Source organism: Anabrus simplex, chromosome 2, assembly GCF_040414725.1.
Source record: "Anabrus simplex isolate iqAnaSimp1 chromosome 2, ASM4041472v1, whole genome shotgun sequence".
NCBI lineage: Eukaryota > Metazoa > Arthropoda > Insecta > Orthoptera > Tettigoniidae > Anabrus > Anabrus simplex.
This window is the reverse complement of record NC_090266.1, coordinates 725,125,437-725,141,281: the sequence shown is the minus strand read 5'-3', so window position 1 is coordinate 725,141,281 and position 15,845 is coordinate 725,125,437. Positions and strand designations below refer to the sequence as shown.

Genomic DNA, 15,845 nt, shown 5'->3' with positions numbered 1-15,845 from the left:
TCCCTAACATCTATATATATAAAATAGCTTGTACTGACCGACCGACCGACTGACTGACCGACCGACCGACCGACCGACCGACTGACTGATATGAAATTTTGGGGATACATTCATATTAAGGTGTAGGTGCGCGCTAAGAGAGGATTTTTGGATATTCCGTCGCTAAGGGGGTGAGAAGGGGATTGAAATTTTAAAATGAGTGTATCTATATCTCAAAACTTTAGAAGTTTACAGATGTAAAAATTGGTATTTAGAATCTTTTTTAAAAATAAGGAAACACGTATTTTTTTGTTTTCAGAAAATCACAATAGGAGGGGTGAAAAAGGGGTGAAAACCGGGTTGAATGCCTTTAATGAGGATACTTATATCTCAAAAACTGAAGATTTGTTTTTGGAAAATCCAATTAATGGGGGGGGGGGGGGGTGAATTTTAAAATGAGTGAATCTATATCTCAAAACTTTTCAAGTTTATAGATGTAAAAATTGGTATTTAGAATCTCCTCTAAAGGTAAAGAAACATGTATTTTTTTTTGTTTTTGGAAAATCCCAATAGGAAGGGTGGAAAAGGGTGAAAATGTGTTGAATGCCTTTAATGAGGCTACTTATATTTCAGAACCTGAAGATATTACAGACTTGAAAATTGGTATTTGGGATCTACTTTAAAAATAAAGAAACAGGTATTTTTTCGTTTTTGGAAAATCCAAATAATGGAAGGTGTAAAGGGGGGTGAGTTTTTAAAATGAGTGTATCTGCATCTTAAAACTTCAAAAGTTTACAGATGTAAAAACTGGTATTTAGAATCTCCTTTAAAAATAAATAAACGTGTATTTTTTGTTTTCGGAAAAACCCAATAGGAGGGGTGAAAAAGGGGTTGAGTGCCTTTAATGAGGATACTTACTGTATATCTCAGAAACCGAAGATATTTCAGACCTGAAAATTGGCATTTAGGATCTCCTTTAAAAGTAAAGAAATATATATATTTTTTGCTTTTGGAAAATCCAAATAGTGGGGGTGAAAAGGGGGTGGATTTTAAAAACGGGTGTATCTATACCTCAAAACTTTAAAAGTTTACACATGAATAAATTGATATTTTGAATCTCCTTTTAAAATAAAGGGAACATGTATTTTTTTTGTTTTCTGTAAATCCCAATAGGAGGGGTGTATAAGAGTGAATAATGGGTTGAATGCCTTTAATGAGGATACGTATATCTCAGAAACTGAAGACATTACAGAACTGAAAATTAGTATATGGGATCTTCTTTAAAAATAAAGAAACACGTATTTTTTTTTTTTTGTTTTTTTTTTTTTTGTTTTGGAAAATCCAATTAATGGCGGTTAAACAGGAGTGACAAATTGGGGTGAATTTTTTGAAAGACTGTATCTACAGAATATCAGAAAAACGTAAAATGTTACAGACGTAAGAAGTGGTATTTGGAATCTCCTGTAAATGTAAAGAAACATAAGTGATTTGTTTTTGGAAACTCCTCTTAAGGCAAACTAAAAAGGGGGTGAAATTTTAAAATGAGAATTTCTACAGTATATCACAAAAAACCTAACATGTTACAGAAATGAAAAATTGCATTTTTTTATCTCTATTAAAAATAAAGAAATGTGTATTTTTATTTTTCGGAAATACCACTTGGATGGAGGGGGGTTGGTAAAAGTGATTGAAAATGGTGTTGAATTCTTTTAATTAAGCTACTGATATCTCAAAAATGAAGATGTTACAGACATGAAATTTGATATTTGGAATCAGCTTTAAAAGTAAAGAAACACATATTCTCTGAAAATCCAATGAAGGGGGAAGAGGTGAAAGAATTGAAAATTAATTGACTTAATTGTATGAGAATACTTACATCTAATAAAAACTAAAGTTGTTACAGACGTGAAAATTGGTATTTGGATCTTCTTTAAAACAAAGAAAAATACATTTGGGGTGGGGGGAATGATCTTGGGGGCCGGAGTGAAAAGGAGTTGAATTCCTTTCATGAGGACACATAAATCAAAATCTGAAGAAGTTAGAGTCATGATAATTGGTATTTAGAAGATCCTTTACTATTAAAGAAACAAGTATTTTTTTGCCAGAAAATTCACTTGGGGAGGGAGGAGTGTGAAAGGATGTGAAAAAAGTGAATTATTTTTATGGGGATACTTATATCTCAAAACTGAAGGTAATAGACGTGATCATTGGTGTTTGGAATCTCCTTTAAACATAAAGAAACTCGCCTTCTTTTATTTTTATGGTGTGTTGGGGTAAATAAACTTAACGGCAGTGGGGTGTAAAAGGATGTGAGACCAATTGATTTTACTGTTCATAATGTACTTATAAGGAGCCTCCGTTGCTCAGGCAGCAGCGCGCCGGCCTCTCACAGCTGGGTTCCGTGGTTCAAATCACGGTCACTCCATGTGACATTCGTGCTGGACAAAATGGAGGCGGGACAGGTTTTTCTCCGGATACTCCAGTTTTCCCTGTCATCATCCATTCCAGCAACACTGTCCAATATTTCATTTCATTTGTCATTTATCGATCATTGCCGCAGAGGAGTGCTTCGGCAGCCGGCACAATTCCTATTGTCGCCGCTAGATGGGGCTTTATTCATTCCATTCCTGACCCTGTCGAATGACTGGAAATAGGCTGTAGATTTTTGATGTACTTATTCTGATCATAAACCGATCTTTCCTGGGTTCGTTTTCAACAGCCATATTTTCCTTCGGAGAACGTTCTTAGATTGCAGTAGATTCTCCTGGCATATAAATAAAAATTTAAACACATTTGAAATAAACGATAGGAATGAGATTGACCATCCAATTGTTCACCTCTATAACGAGGTCAATAATGCACGGAAATACGGTATGTCGTTCGTATCGCCCGAAATCCCGCACACTTGCCTACGCGCGACAATGGCGCTGGTCACATTGTCAACAATGACAATGGCAGCAGATGTAATTTACCGCCAAGTAGCGGTCTTGCATCTTGCTGTGGGGTCCAGAACATCTATAATAATAATAATAATAATAATAATAATAATAATAATAATAATAATAATAATAATAATGTTCTGGACCGTCATCAAATGTGTGGACTGCACTGGAAACGGGTCCTGGACCAGTAATGACTAAGAATGCAGTCCGGCTGTGGGTTCAGTACCGCCAAGGCACCCAAGACGACACCATGCCGGATCTCCTGAAGGAATTGATCCATATTAAAAATGCTTATAGGAAAAGATGGCCAAGATTTAGGGACCCAACTGACTGGGTGGAATACCTAGAGCTAGCCCGGGAAGTACGAAATTGATTGCTGGAAAGAAAGATTGAAAATGGGAGGAAACTTGCCGTAATCTATTAGAAAACGAGTTAGATCCAGAAAGCATACGACTCCATTGACCAGCAGTCCCTCTTCCAAACACTGAGTGAATACGGACTGGACAACAAGACTCAAAAAATCATCAGACTAACTCTCACCAACACAACCTCCCAAGTAAAATTCATGGGAAATATATCTGAAACATTTCAGATAAAAACCAGTGTCCGACAAGGAGATGGACTTTCCCCACTACTCTTTAACATAGCCCTGTACGAAATCATGAGAGAATGGGAACAAGCTCTAAAAACTCAAGGAAATTGGCAACCATTAAGTATGACAAGAAAACATGTAAAAATCTCCTGTCTGGCTTTCGCAGATGATCTCGTGATCCTCGCAACAAACGAGCAACAGGCAATCAGCCAAATCAAAACCGTCAAGAAATGCTCAGAAAAATTCGGCCTACAAATCTCCTTCTCAAAAAACCAAGGTCATGTGCAACCACTGCAGCTTCCAGAATTTGATCACAAAATTTGGCACAGTCGAAAAGGTAACTGAGTTCCGATATCTCGGAGAAATTATAGTACCAACAGGAAAAGAACAAAAGGCCCTCGAGGTCCGCATTCAGAAAAATAAAGAGAGCCGTCGGCCGAACGTAAAACATTTACAACAAAAAATGCCTTTCAATCTTCACCAAAATTCGACAATACAACACTGTGATTAAACCTGAAATACTATACGCGAGCGAAACACTGGATCTCCACAGGAAAACAGTACTCGAAGACATCCTGAAAGAGGAACGTAAAATCATCAGAAAAATTCTTGGCCCAAAACTGACTGACGAAGGATATAGACTGCAATCTCGTACAAAAACCGAGGAGCTCTCAAACCTTGCGGCCGACATTAGAAAAAGACGCCTGAAATTTTACGGACACATCAAACACCTTCCAGAAAACAGACTGACAAGAATCTTACTTGAGGCAACAGAAAACATCAAAGCAATTAGGTGGACAATGGAAATCCACCAAGACCTGGAAAAATCAGTAATCAAAGTGGCCGACATCGCTGACCAAACCTGCTACAGAACGAAAATCAACAAGTGGGAAGTAGAGTCAGAGAGAAACCACAAGAAGAAGACAGGAGCTAAGTGGACAGAAGAATGAAGAACCACGATGAGAGAAAAATTGAAGGCTGCCTGGCAAAGAAGAAAATGCACAACTTCTAAGTGAGCTTTGCATGATCAGTTTTCTGATCTTTTTCGCATCTAATAATAATAATAATAATAATAATAATAATAATAATAATAATAATAATAATAATAATAATAATAATTCTGCATGGCCTCCAGAGAGGCCTGGTGCAGGTCTTTTGATTTGACTCCCGTAGGCGACCTGCGCATCATGATGAGGATGAAATGATGATGAAGACGGCACATACATCCAGTCTCCATGCCAAGGGAATTAACCAATTACGGTTAAAATTCCTGACCCTGCCGGGAATCGAACCTGGGACCCCTGTGACCAAAGGCCAGCATGCTAACCATTTAGCCATGGAGCTGGACTTCTCTTGTCATGATCCGATAAGAAGAGTTGTGTATTTTTGTCAAATACTCTGGATTTTAGATGTTTTCTGCATACAGTACGTTGAACTTTGTTTTGGGACATCAGTCCAGCAATTTTAACATTCCATAAACTGCTTCATAATTAGTGTGATGTCCCAATATCATTTCAGTTAATATGAATGAAATGGTCTAAACTGCAGTTCCTGTATTCGGTCATAAAAGAACTAGTTTTTCTCAATTTTCTGAAAGTTTTCTTGTTATGACTGATGCTTTTTCATTTAAAAACAAAACAGACAAACAAACAAACAGACAAGAAATTCAAATATACATATTATATTGGACAATCTGTAACTTGTGAAATTTTGTATAAATGATATAAGGGGAAGAGTTTATTTGGGTGAGAGTTTTCTTATTATGCTGTTATTTATGTGATCTACCATGGTTATTTTATCATTGTCATAAATATTCATTGCTATTTTCCATTCAAGGAGTTGGTTCATAATTAATATGCACTGAGCAGCACGAAAAACACAACACCCAATAAATGATGTGTAATTATTGTGTAATTATCTTTTTAATCAAAATGAAGCACTTCAACCAATTTTTTAGATGGGGTTTGTTATTGGCATTGTTTTGCAAGCAAACAATGAAGTAATGAAGTGTTGATTGTTTATTGCACTGGCCTCAAATTTTTTTCCTGCGCAACCTGGAAAACACATCGCTGGATGTGAGCCAATAATGTTTTCCTGCTCTTGTAGCACTTATTGTTATACCTTTAATTGTTCCCCTTTCAATCACATGTGTATGTAGGATATTTCCGTGATTAAGACAATAAGCTTTCTGGAGTAAACATGCCTTTAAGCCCTGAACAAGCTACAAAAGCTGTTGCTTTGGTAGAAGAAAGCCACAGCATGCATTACATTGCAGAAGTGTTGAGGACTACACCTTCCATGATTTCCAGAACCGTATGAAGGTACAGGGAAACTGGAGGGTTTGCAAGGAGACGAGGATTAGGACCGAGAAGAGCAACATCGGAGAGAGATAACCGCTTCTTACAACTTCAAGTTCTTCGCAACCGTCACACCGCCATTGAAGCGTGAAATTGAATCCACCAAGTTCGAGGAGTCTTTGTTAGTGAGAGAACTGTTCAGAGAAGACTGAAATAAGCCATACTTAAGTCCAAAAGACCTGCTACTTATCCAGAACTCACCAGAGAGCATCACACAGCTCGACTACGTTTTGCAAGGAAACATCTTGGCTGGACAGTACAACAATGGGATCAAATGGTGTTCACCGATAAGTCGCGATTCGGCGTCCAGTCACCTGACGGAAGAGAGAGAGTCTGGAGAAGGCCAGGAGATAGGTATTCCCCTGCACATTCTCATTCAGGACGCCTTTTCAGGCTGGTTCTGCAATGGTGTGGGCAGGAATCAGTACAACTGCAAGGGCGGATTTGGTCTTCATGGAGAATTGGTGCCTTACCACACATAGCTATGTGGAGGAAATCCTTCTGGAGCATGTTGTACCATTCGCTCCATTTATTGGTGATGACTATACACTAATGAACAACAATGCACGCCAACATGTTGCAAGAATTGTGCAAGAGTTCTTGGATGAAACAAGGATTCATGCTGGAGCTTGGCCTGCTTGAAGCCCTGATTTGAATCCTATTGAGCACATTTGGGACCAGCTGGGGAGAAGAGCCCATCAACACTATCCAGAGATCCTACAGGACCTACGGAACGCCCTCTTGGAAGAATGGGAGATGATTCCTCAATAGGACATTACCGCGTTAATCAGGAGCATGCCTGAATGATTGAATGCCGTCATTGGTGCAAGAGGTGGCAATATACGCTTTTGAAGATGCAAACAGAGGTCCCTGAGATCATATCCGAGATGTGTGAAGTGAAAGTTTGAAGTACAGTATATAACATCAAAACAGAAGTGCATTACTTTTACGAGCTTACTCAATATTTCCTTAAACTGTGCATTTCTGGCTTAATTTCTTAAATTTAGTTATAATCGTCTTTTCCTTTCATTGTTAGACACATAGATGGGACTGTACCACAATATTCTATCATAAGATAGTGGATTAGTGTCATAAATTTAAAATAAATTTCAGTTTTGAAAGAAATTGAAGTGTTGTGTTTTTCGTGCCACTCAGTGTATAAGATCAAGTTGATCATAAATATATTTTGTCTCTCTCTCTCTTCTTTTTTTTTTTTTTTAGGTCTTGCTGAAAGGAATCCATTTAGTTAGTATTATGGGCAATCAAGGAACTTTCACCAAGAACTTTGAGCAGATGATAACTGATGCTGAACTCCTCTACCATTCAGCCTACTTAATTTTTTGTTTGTTAGGCATCTGTATGCATCCCTTCTTCTACTCTGTGTTGGTATGTAATATATTAATATAAATTGAATTTTTTAACTGTGATTTTTCACTTTAAGTAGCAAGGCTACATTATTGTTACTGATGCTTCATTTAAAAATAAATTGTAATGTTATTTACTTTACGCCCACTAACTACTTTTACGGTTTTCGGAGCTTCATTTAAAATACACAAGTGATGAAAATCATCTTTCTGTCCGTATTGAAAATTTTGCTAAGTATATAGGTAAAAATTTAAAATTTTACTTCCACCTATTCAATACAATACAAGATATTGACATCCAACTTAAAACATTTTTCAGAAGTGAGACATGTTTCGCCTCATATTTTGAGGCATCTTCAGTCACTAATCAAAACCTTATTCTGTCAAATAACATTTCAAACATTCTATAGCTGTTATACAAATGTTCATGAAATAACTAAAATTCAATTGTAATAATAAAAACATGTGTTGTTCACTTGACGAAAAAGACGTCATAGGATGGTACAGTGGTACAGAAGATGGCTTGAAGCCTTAGTCAATATTAAATTTTAAATATATAGTGGAAACCATATAAAGTCATTTCATTAAAAATATACAATGCATTCAAATGATATTAAAATAGTAGGTTCTTAAGTGGTACATTCAAAAATGGAGGTGTCTTACAATTATGAGTGGCAGCTGATGGTTTAAAGCCGTAGTCGGAGTTTGATGCATAAGTAGAATAACACATAAATATGAGGTAAAAGAATATGAAAAGGATTACATTAATAAATATAAAAGATAAGGAAAAACATTCCAAAATGCTGGGCAAAAGTTGAAGACGCCAGCGTATATTTGTCCGTAATGTTTGAAGGTCAAACAGTTCAAAGGTTGTTTCTAGAATAGTTCAGCGAGATTGTGTAGACATAAAGTTTAAAGTTGGCTTGAATTTATTTCGAGTCATCGGAGTAAGTTTGTAGAGAATGATGATAAGCAGTTATTCTCTACGTTGGTAAAATTTGCCTTGAGGTTGAATGGCTGTTGTTTTCATAACTGATTGACGATATATTTTCAAAGTGTTGAAATTGGAAATTTTATCTTATTGACGAATGGTGTGAAGGTTTGATGTGGCTGTTGAAATAAAGTTGTAGATTGGTTGGTTCTGAAGTGAAGAAAGGAAACACTATGGCGTTGTTGGCCTGTTTGACTTCTTGTGTGAATCGTTGTTAGGATGCTAGTGGTCGCTAACCTTCACACCATTCGTCAATAAAATAAAATTTCCAATTTCAACGCTTTGAAAATATAGCGTCAATCAGTTACGAAAACAACAGCCATTCAACCTCAAGTCAAATTTTACCAACGTAGAGAATAACTGCTTATCATCATTCTCTACAAACTTACTCCGATGACTCAAAATAAATTCAAGCCAACTTTAAACTTCATGTCTACACAATCTCGCTGAACTATTCTAGAAACAACCTTTGAACTATAAACAACCTTTGAACTGTTTGACCTTCAAACATTACGGGCAAATATACGCTGGCGTCTTCAACTTTTGCCCAGCATTTTGGAATGTTTTTCCTTATCTTTTATATTTATTAATGTAATCCTTTTCATATTCTTTTACCTCATATTTATGCGTTATTCTAATTATGCATCAAACTCTGACTACAGCTTTAAACCATCAGCTGCCACTCATAATTGTAAGACACCTCCATTTTTGAATGTACCACTTAAGAACCTACTATTTTAATATCATTTGAATGCATTGTATATTTTTAATGAAATGATTTTATATGGTTTCCACTATATATTTAAAATTTAATATTGACTAAGGCTTCAAGCCATCTTCTGTACCACTGTACCATCCTATGATGTCTTTTTCATCAAGTGAACAACACATGTTTTTATCATTACAATTGAATTTTAGTTATTTCATGAACATTTGTATAATAGCTATAGAATGTTTGAAATGTTATTTGACAGAATAAGGTTTTGATTAGTGACTGAAGATGCCTCAAAATATGAGGCGAAACATGTCTCACTTCCGAAAAATGTTTTAAGTTGGATGTCAATATCTTGTATTGTATTGAATAGGTGGAAGTAAAATTTTAAATTTTTTCCTATATACTTAGTAAAATACACCTACTGCTAATTGTTAGCTGCATGTCATATTATAGTTTCTCAAGCAGTGTGTGAAATAACAGAATCAAATTCATCTGTATAATTTTAGATTTCAAAATTATCTACTGGACAAAGTGTTCTTAAAGCATACTTAATTTTCAAGTAAAGCAAATTACATGTCCTCAGCTTTGTAGAAGTTAATGATAAAAAACCAAACCCCATGGTACAACAGCCCTGCTGGACTTTGACCCATGAAACACCCACTGCTCGTACCAAAGGCCTGCAGATTACAAAGCCCCAGGTGGTCAGCACGACGAATCCTTTCTAGACCAAGTAATAAAATTAAATTGTGGGTAGAGAGGAAAAAATGGGAATAATGGTATTTGCAAACAAAATTAAAGGAAAGAATGATAAGCAGTCTTTCAAATGATCTATCAAAAATAGTATTTCTCAAATTGTGATTATATTCAAGTTGAAAAAAAAAAAACAGGTCATTCTGGTTTAAACCAGGTTGAATTTCAGATGTTTAGTTTAACTTAATGTAAACCAGTTGTGGCTTCTTATCAACAGCATGTGCTCATTCACAGCTCAAAGAGAAATAAATAAGTAATACTCTTGCTCAAAATTAAGTTTTACTGGTAAATTAAGTGCTAAATCACAGATTATGGTATTATATTTCCAGAACTCCAGTTGCCAGTGCACTGATTTCATACAGAAATGTTGCCTTGTTATTACAACATTAATAAGCTAAGCACAAAATAATTAGTGTCTATTGCACAATATTAAAACTAAACCTGTAAGTTGAGTTCAAAATGCACTACACATTTGTGAATTATAATTTATTGAAGATTTAAACATCAAAAGATTAAATAACTACATGTATAAATACAATTTCACTTTTCTGTTCAGTGTTTACATATTTTTCACATTGCTATTAAATACTTTAAACAGAAACCCAAGCTTAGTGGCTTTCTCTGTGCCTAATCAATCACATATTCTTGAATGCACAAACCCAAAAGATGAAGAGATCCTTTCAGTACTTTCTGAGAAGCCTTTGGTGGAAGTAACTGTTCAATAATGGGAAAATCTTTGTCAGTAAATATATCAATGTCTTTTTGATTTTTCCACCACTTTCTGAAAAGTAACTCTTAAAAAGGCAAGTCTTTTGACTGATATTCAACAATTAATGGAAGAAGTGTACTTCATGAATACATTGACTTTGCACATCCAAATGCTGCTTTCTCTTCTTCTTCAGTTAAATCTAGTGCTGAATTTTTTTCATTTGGACCCAGCATGTAAGCTAAGAAATGAACTGGTGTTTGAGCCATATAATATCTGCTTTTTGAACTTTTGTGTACCATGTTTGTCCTTTGTAGATTCAAATTCAGTTTGGAGATTCTTCCACACATATACTGACTCAGAAATAGTACTGTAATTTCTCTGAATGGCATCAAGGGCAATGGCAATAGGCTTCAAACGATTAACCATATCCCATAGAAATACATAATTAGAAACTTATGTTTACACTAGTTTATCATTAGGTTCATGATTTTCTTCACTCATTTATAACAAGGTTGCCCAGAATTTTAAGATAATATTTATTCAGGCAATATACCATGGTATTCCAGCACACTTCACTTGGGAGAACGTGTTTCGGGGCATCAGACTTTCTGTAACATGCATTTACTAAGTGGTTGTTTCTGAAGTATTTATTACATTTACCAAATATTCTCAATTTTTAAAACTGAACGTCATTTGCTAGCAGATTTAGTACATGTACCAACTGTAACAACAGAACAAACTTTTCATTTTAAGTCGTCCTCACATTTTTGAATGCTGTTAACAGCCATTTGTGCTAGATAATTGGCAGGGTAAGTATCACTAGATGTGTCAATAGTGTCCACTAAATATGTATTGCCTGTTTTGGTGATAACTCTGAGGCATAGGTTGACCAGCCATCAAACAATATACACAATTTTTGATTTTTCATAATTAGGGAACAGCTTTTCTTTTCTTCTTCACAAATAGTTTCCAATAAGACCCCATAATTTCCTTTCTGTTTGGTGAGGTGAAACCTGGGCAGAGTTGTTGCATAAGTCGCAGAAGTTGAGGATCAACATTATGGAAAGCATAACAGTCAATTGAAAGTATCATTTCTCGAAAGTTCTTGAATGCATTATATTCAATTCTGCCCATCTTGAGAAATGTTTGATTGAGGATTTAGCATTGATAGGACCAAAATTTCTAAATAATTGATGAAGGAAATCGTTTCTTCGAGGAACGGATAATTCTGGATTTTTAAACATCATTCATTTAGGATGCTTGTGGGTCCACATAATTTAAACAAATAATCCAGTAAAACATAGATTCCAGGAATAGACAGTTGAGGTTCTACTGTATTTCCACCCATGAATTTGTCCAGTTTATAGGCCAGCAATATGAAGCTCCAAATATTTGCAGCCAATTTGAAGTAGAGGATGATGGTCATTTATAACTTTCTTGAATAGGAACTCATGGCTTCAGAATAAGTGTTTGTACAGCTAATTACCTGTTCTAATCATGCATTATATTGGAATACTTAAACAGAGTTTAACACATAATGCTAAATAATTTTAGTATATTTTGTATATTGCTGATATTGATGACCTTTCTGCTTTCAGTTGTTTGATGTTGTTTATCGCGAGGAAACATTGCTGAATGTGATCAGATCTGTTACGAGAAATGGGCGCTCCATTATCCTCACTGCAGTTTTGGCACTCATTTTAGTGTACATGTTCTCAATAATTGGTTATATGTTTTTCAAAGACGATTTTCTTGTCACTGTTGACCAAGATATTATACGTAAGTATCTTTTCATCGTTATATACTATTGGTTTAATTGTGAAAGTTAAATATAATTTATAGGTAATTATTGGGAATGACCACATGCTAGAGGAACCATTATATACTAGGTTAAAATTGTAATGGACAATAAGTAAATATTTTAATGTCTTTCCAATATTTTGTAAGTTTCCTTGGTGTCCAAAACACCAATTGGTTTGATGCAGATTTTCACGCTCAGTTTCCTTTTTTGAATCGAACATTATTTCTTCTCCATATACTTACATTTTTACATGTCTATTCATTTTATGATCATACCTGCAGGACCTCCAGTTTTACATGGAATCTGAACCACAGGTGGTGGTGGTGGTGGTGGTGGTGGTGGTGGTGGTGGTGGTGGTGGTGGTCTCCTCAAACCATGGGAATGTGCCTTTTCGTTTCAAAAATTCCACATGCTTTGGCTAAGAACCGAACTGCTGCCACCTTGATCAGAAGCTAGCGGTTATGACACTTGACTATCTCATCCCTTCTTTTCAGAGAATACTAGTCATTATCGTAACACACAATTGCCCAGATAATGGAATAGCATGTGAAGGAGAGAAGCTGCACAAAGTAGAAAATTTCAAATATTTGAGTAGTATAATTGAAGAAATGTGTCATGGTGTGGGTTACTGTAGTCACATCCTAGTTCATAAACCATCAGCAATGGCCGAGTGGCCTAGTAAGTGATCCTGAGAATTGGGATACCAGTTACTGTGGAATGGGAGTGGGCATCTCGGACATATTCTGAGCCATGGCCCTCCTTGTGCTCAGGCGGCAAAGACTATGCAGTCTACCGGTGGTCCCTAACCAGTTAGAGGAGAGGTTCTCACTGGTAATATGCGTAAGTAAGGGTAGAATTCTGCTTCACAGAATTTCCATCGAGCAAGCTCAGAACAATTTAAGAAAGCCTCGGACTTATAGGAGTAACAAAGTCCCATTCCCATTTGACAGGCGAGGGACTCTTTGGGAACAACTTGGTGTGGAATTCAGTGGGGTGCTATCAATATTAATAGGGCTTATAATAGAAAGAAAGTATAACTGGCTGAGTCAGCAAAGTGGATGTGTTAGGATGGCAAATAAAATTGCCAAAACCGGTACTAAATGACAATAAAAATGTGATGTTTTAATTATTTCACATTTTGTATAGTTATTCAACAAGTGGAAAACCCTACCCTTGTCTTTGTTTGTAATTCTTAACAGGTGTTAAAAAGGGAAGGGCAGAGTGTGTGGTAGGACTGCTCGTCAGGAATACTATTGCAAGAAATCAGCTTTATTTCCTGTATCAAATCTTATTTACATTAAATCAGTAAAAGTAAATATTCACCTTTTTGATACATTTGCGTTTAGCAAATGAATTATTTATATATAGTACATGTTTTCTTCCTTGGAAACATCTTCAGCTATGTTACATTGCATAGGTGAAATTACAAAACATATTTTATCTTTTCTTAAACATCATAAAAAGTACCTTGTTATGTTTAAAAAACTATATGAATTTACAAAAGATAAAAATGATTAATGATTAATTGATTAAAAATGATTAACCCTTTGAGCAGTGAGTTTTTCAGTTGCTACTGACCCGCCCATAGTGAGTTTTTTTTAATGGGATTTAAAAAGTGGATAAAACTATATTATTTTATTTTGTACATCATTTCCGTGAATAATAACAACATTTAAAATGTTACAGCCCTATTTGTTATTCTTGCATTGTTTTAAGGTGTGTACAATTATTTAATGACATGTTGTAATGTAAATTTCTTTCTTGAATAAAATTACTGTGACCACCTATTCAATACAATTGTATTGTAATTTTATTCAAGAAAGAATTTTACTTACTATATCTTCAATACGGAACAAAATGAGATTAGTTACTTGTAATGTGTAATGCACATTAAAAGAAAATGTGGTAATATGCATTAGTCTTCATGACCATTGTTCATCATTTATACAGTATCAGACAATGTGTCTTCAGAAAGCCTTCAGGGTGTGGTATTCTTCAAAGCAGGGGTGTACACACAGAGCTTTGTCACATCCAACACACATCCATCTACTTTCTTTGCGTTTGGTTTCCTTCCTCTTTGTATGCTGACAAACAAAGCATCTGCGCTGAGGCTGGGCTTTTAATGCCGAGGCTGGTGTAGGTTTAGGAAAATGTCGCCCAGACAGCCTGAGGCATTCTCCTCTTGTAGCTGGTCATCCTTCTTTGCGTAATATTCTCTCTGTTGCGCATTCCTCTAATAGCTGGTCAATCACATTCAAGTGAAAGTTAATAAGTTGGGGTTTATTGCCTGTGTTGACTTGATATATTATGTAGGAATTCAACATAGCTATATCCATCATGTAGAAGAAAAGCTTCACATACCACTGCATCATTTTTCTGACATTGGCCGTGAAACTTACTTGCATGTCGGCCTTGTCAGTTGGTCCCATATTGTCATTGTAATCTATCACACTAATTGGTTTCACAACACTTTCACCAGTTACCTTATTCTTCTTTCCTGTGTCAACCATCTATTCCTCATGAATTGTGGATAACATTGTGACATCTCTCTTATCATACCACCTGAGGGCCAGCATGTCTTCAGTATGTCTAGAAAAACATTCACCTTTCTTCATCTTGTTCGGAAACTCAGGCATTCCTTTTCTGTTCTTTCGGACATTACCACAGGCTCCAGTCTTTTCCGTATGCAGATACTCAAATAAATCGGTACTTGTATACCAATTATCTACATAGACATTGTGGTTTTTGCCTATGAATGGAGTCAGTAATGTCTTCACAATGGATCCAACACCTTAAGTTTCTCATCGTAGTCGATTTCAGTTTGTGCTCCTATGTAAATGATCTGATCTAGAACAAAACCTGTTTCACAGTCACAGAGTATGAAAATTTTCATGCCAAACCTGTGCCGTTTGGATGGAATGAACTGCTTCCATTTGAGGCAGCCTTTCCAAGCAGCTAAACTTTCATCTATATATGAATTTTGAAATGGGTAAAATACAGACTTGTATTTGCTCCTAAAGTGATTTGTGACTGGTCGAATTTTGTATAATCTATCACCTGGAGGTTGCTGGGTATTGCCGGCAAAGTGAAGCAATTGTAATCTTAGTAAAAACTGATCCAGAGACATAATTTTATCAAACATCGGGATTTCAATCAACTTGTTTCTAGACCAATAATCATGCAGTCTGTTCTTTTTCACATGTCCCATCAGCAAGACAACAGCTGGGAAAACATAAAACATGTTCACAGTAATTCCAGTCCACTTGTGCAATTTAGACTTCTCTTTTATGTCTGTATTTTCCATGATAAATCTGTGATAATTATTCATTTCCGAAACAGTTACATTTATAAGATCTAGATCAACAATCTCTTTGAATATTGACACTTCCAGTCTTGTATTGATACTAGCATCTGCTTCAAGTTGCACGGATAAATCATCACTAATTCCTGAACGTGAAGCATCAAAATTGTGTGAAGGTGTAGGGAGGAACCTACCTATAGAGCTCCATTTCATTTCTTCAGTTCGGGTATCTGGTGTACGTCTCTGTTGTTTTGGCAGTGGAGGCAGATCATCATCAGTATCTTGGTTGTCTTCTTCTTCTTCTTCTTCTTCTTCTTCTTTTTCTTCTTGAATTTCAGCAGCAT

The 15,845-nt window shown here is 35.8% G+C and overlaps 1 protein-coding gene across 5 annotated transcripts in view; it reads left to right on the top strand.

Annotated features, from left to right (window-relative positions):
- Positions 1–15,845, top strand: part of Itpr (Inositol 1,4,5,-trisphosphate receptor) — a 1,013,977-nt gene that overhangs the window by 874,732 nt on the left and 123,400 nt on the right. For all 5 annotated transcript variants that reach the window (XM_067141353.2, XM_067141352.2, XM_067141351.2 and 2 more), the window contains exons 42-43: positions 7,092–7,256; positions 11,998–12,178. In XM_067141353.2, the coding sequence (XP_066997454.1) occupies positions 7,092–7,256; positions 11,998–12,178 (346 nt within the window). The remainder of the gene's footprint in view (positions 1–7,091; positions 7,257–11,997; positions 12,179–15,845) is intronic.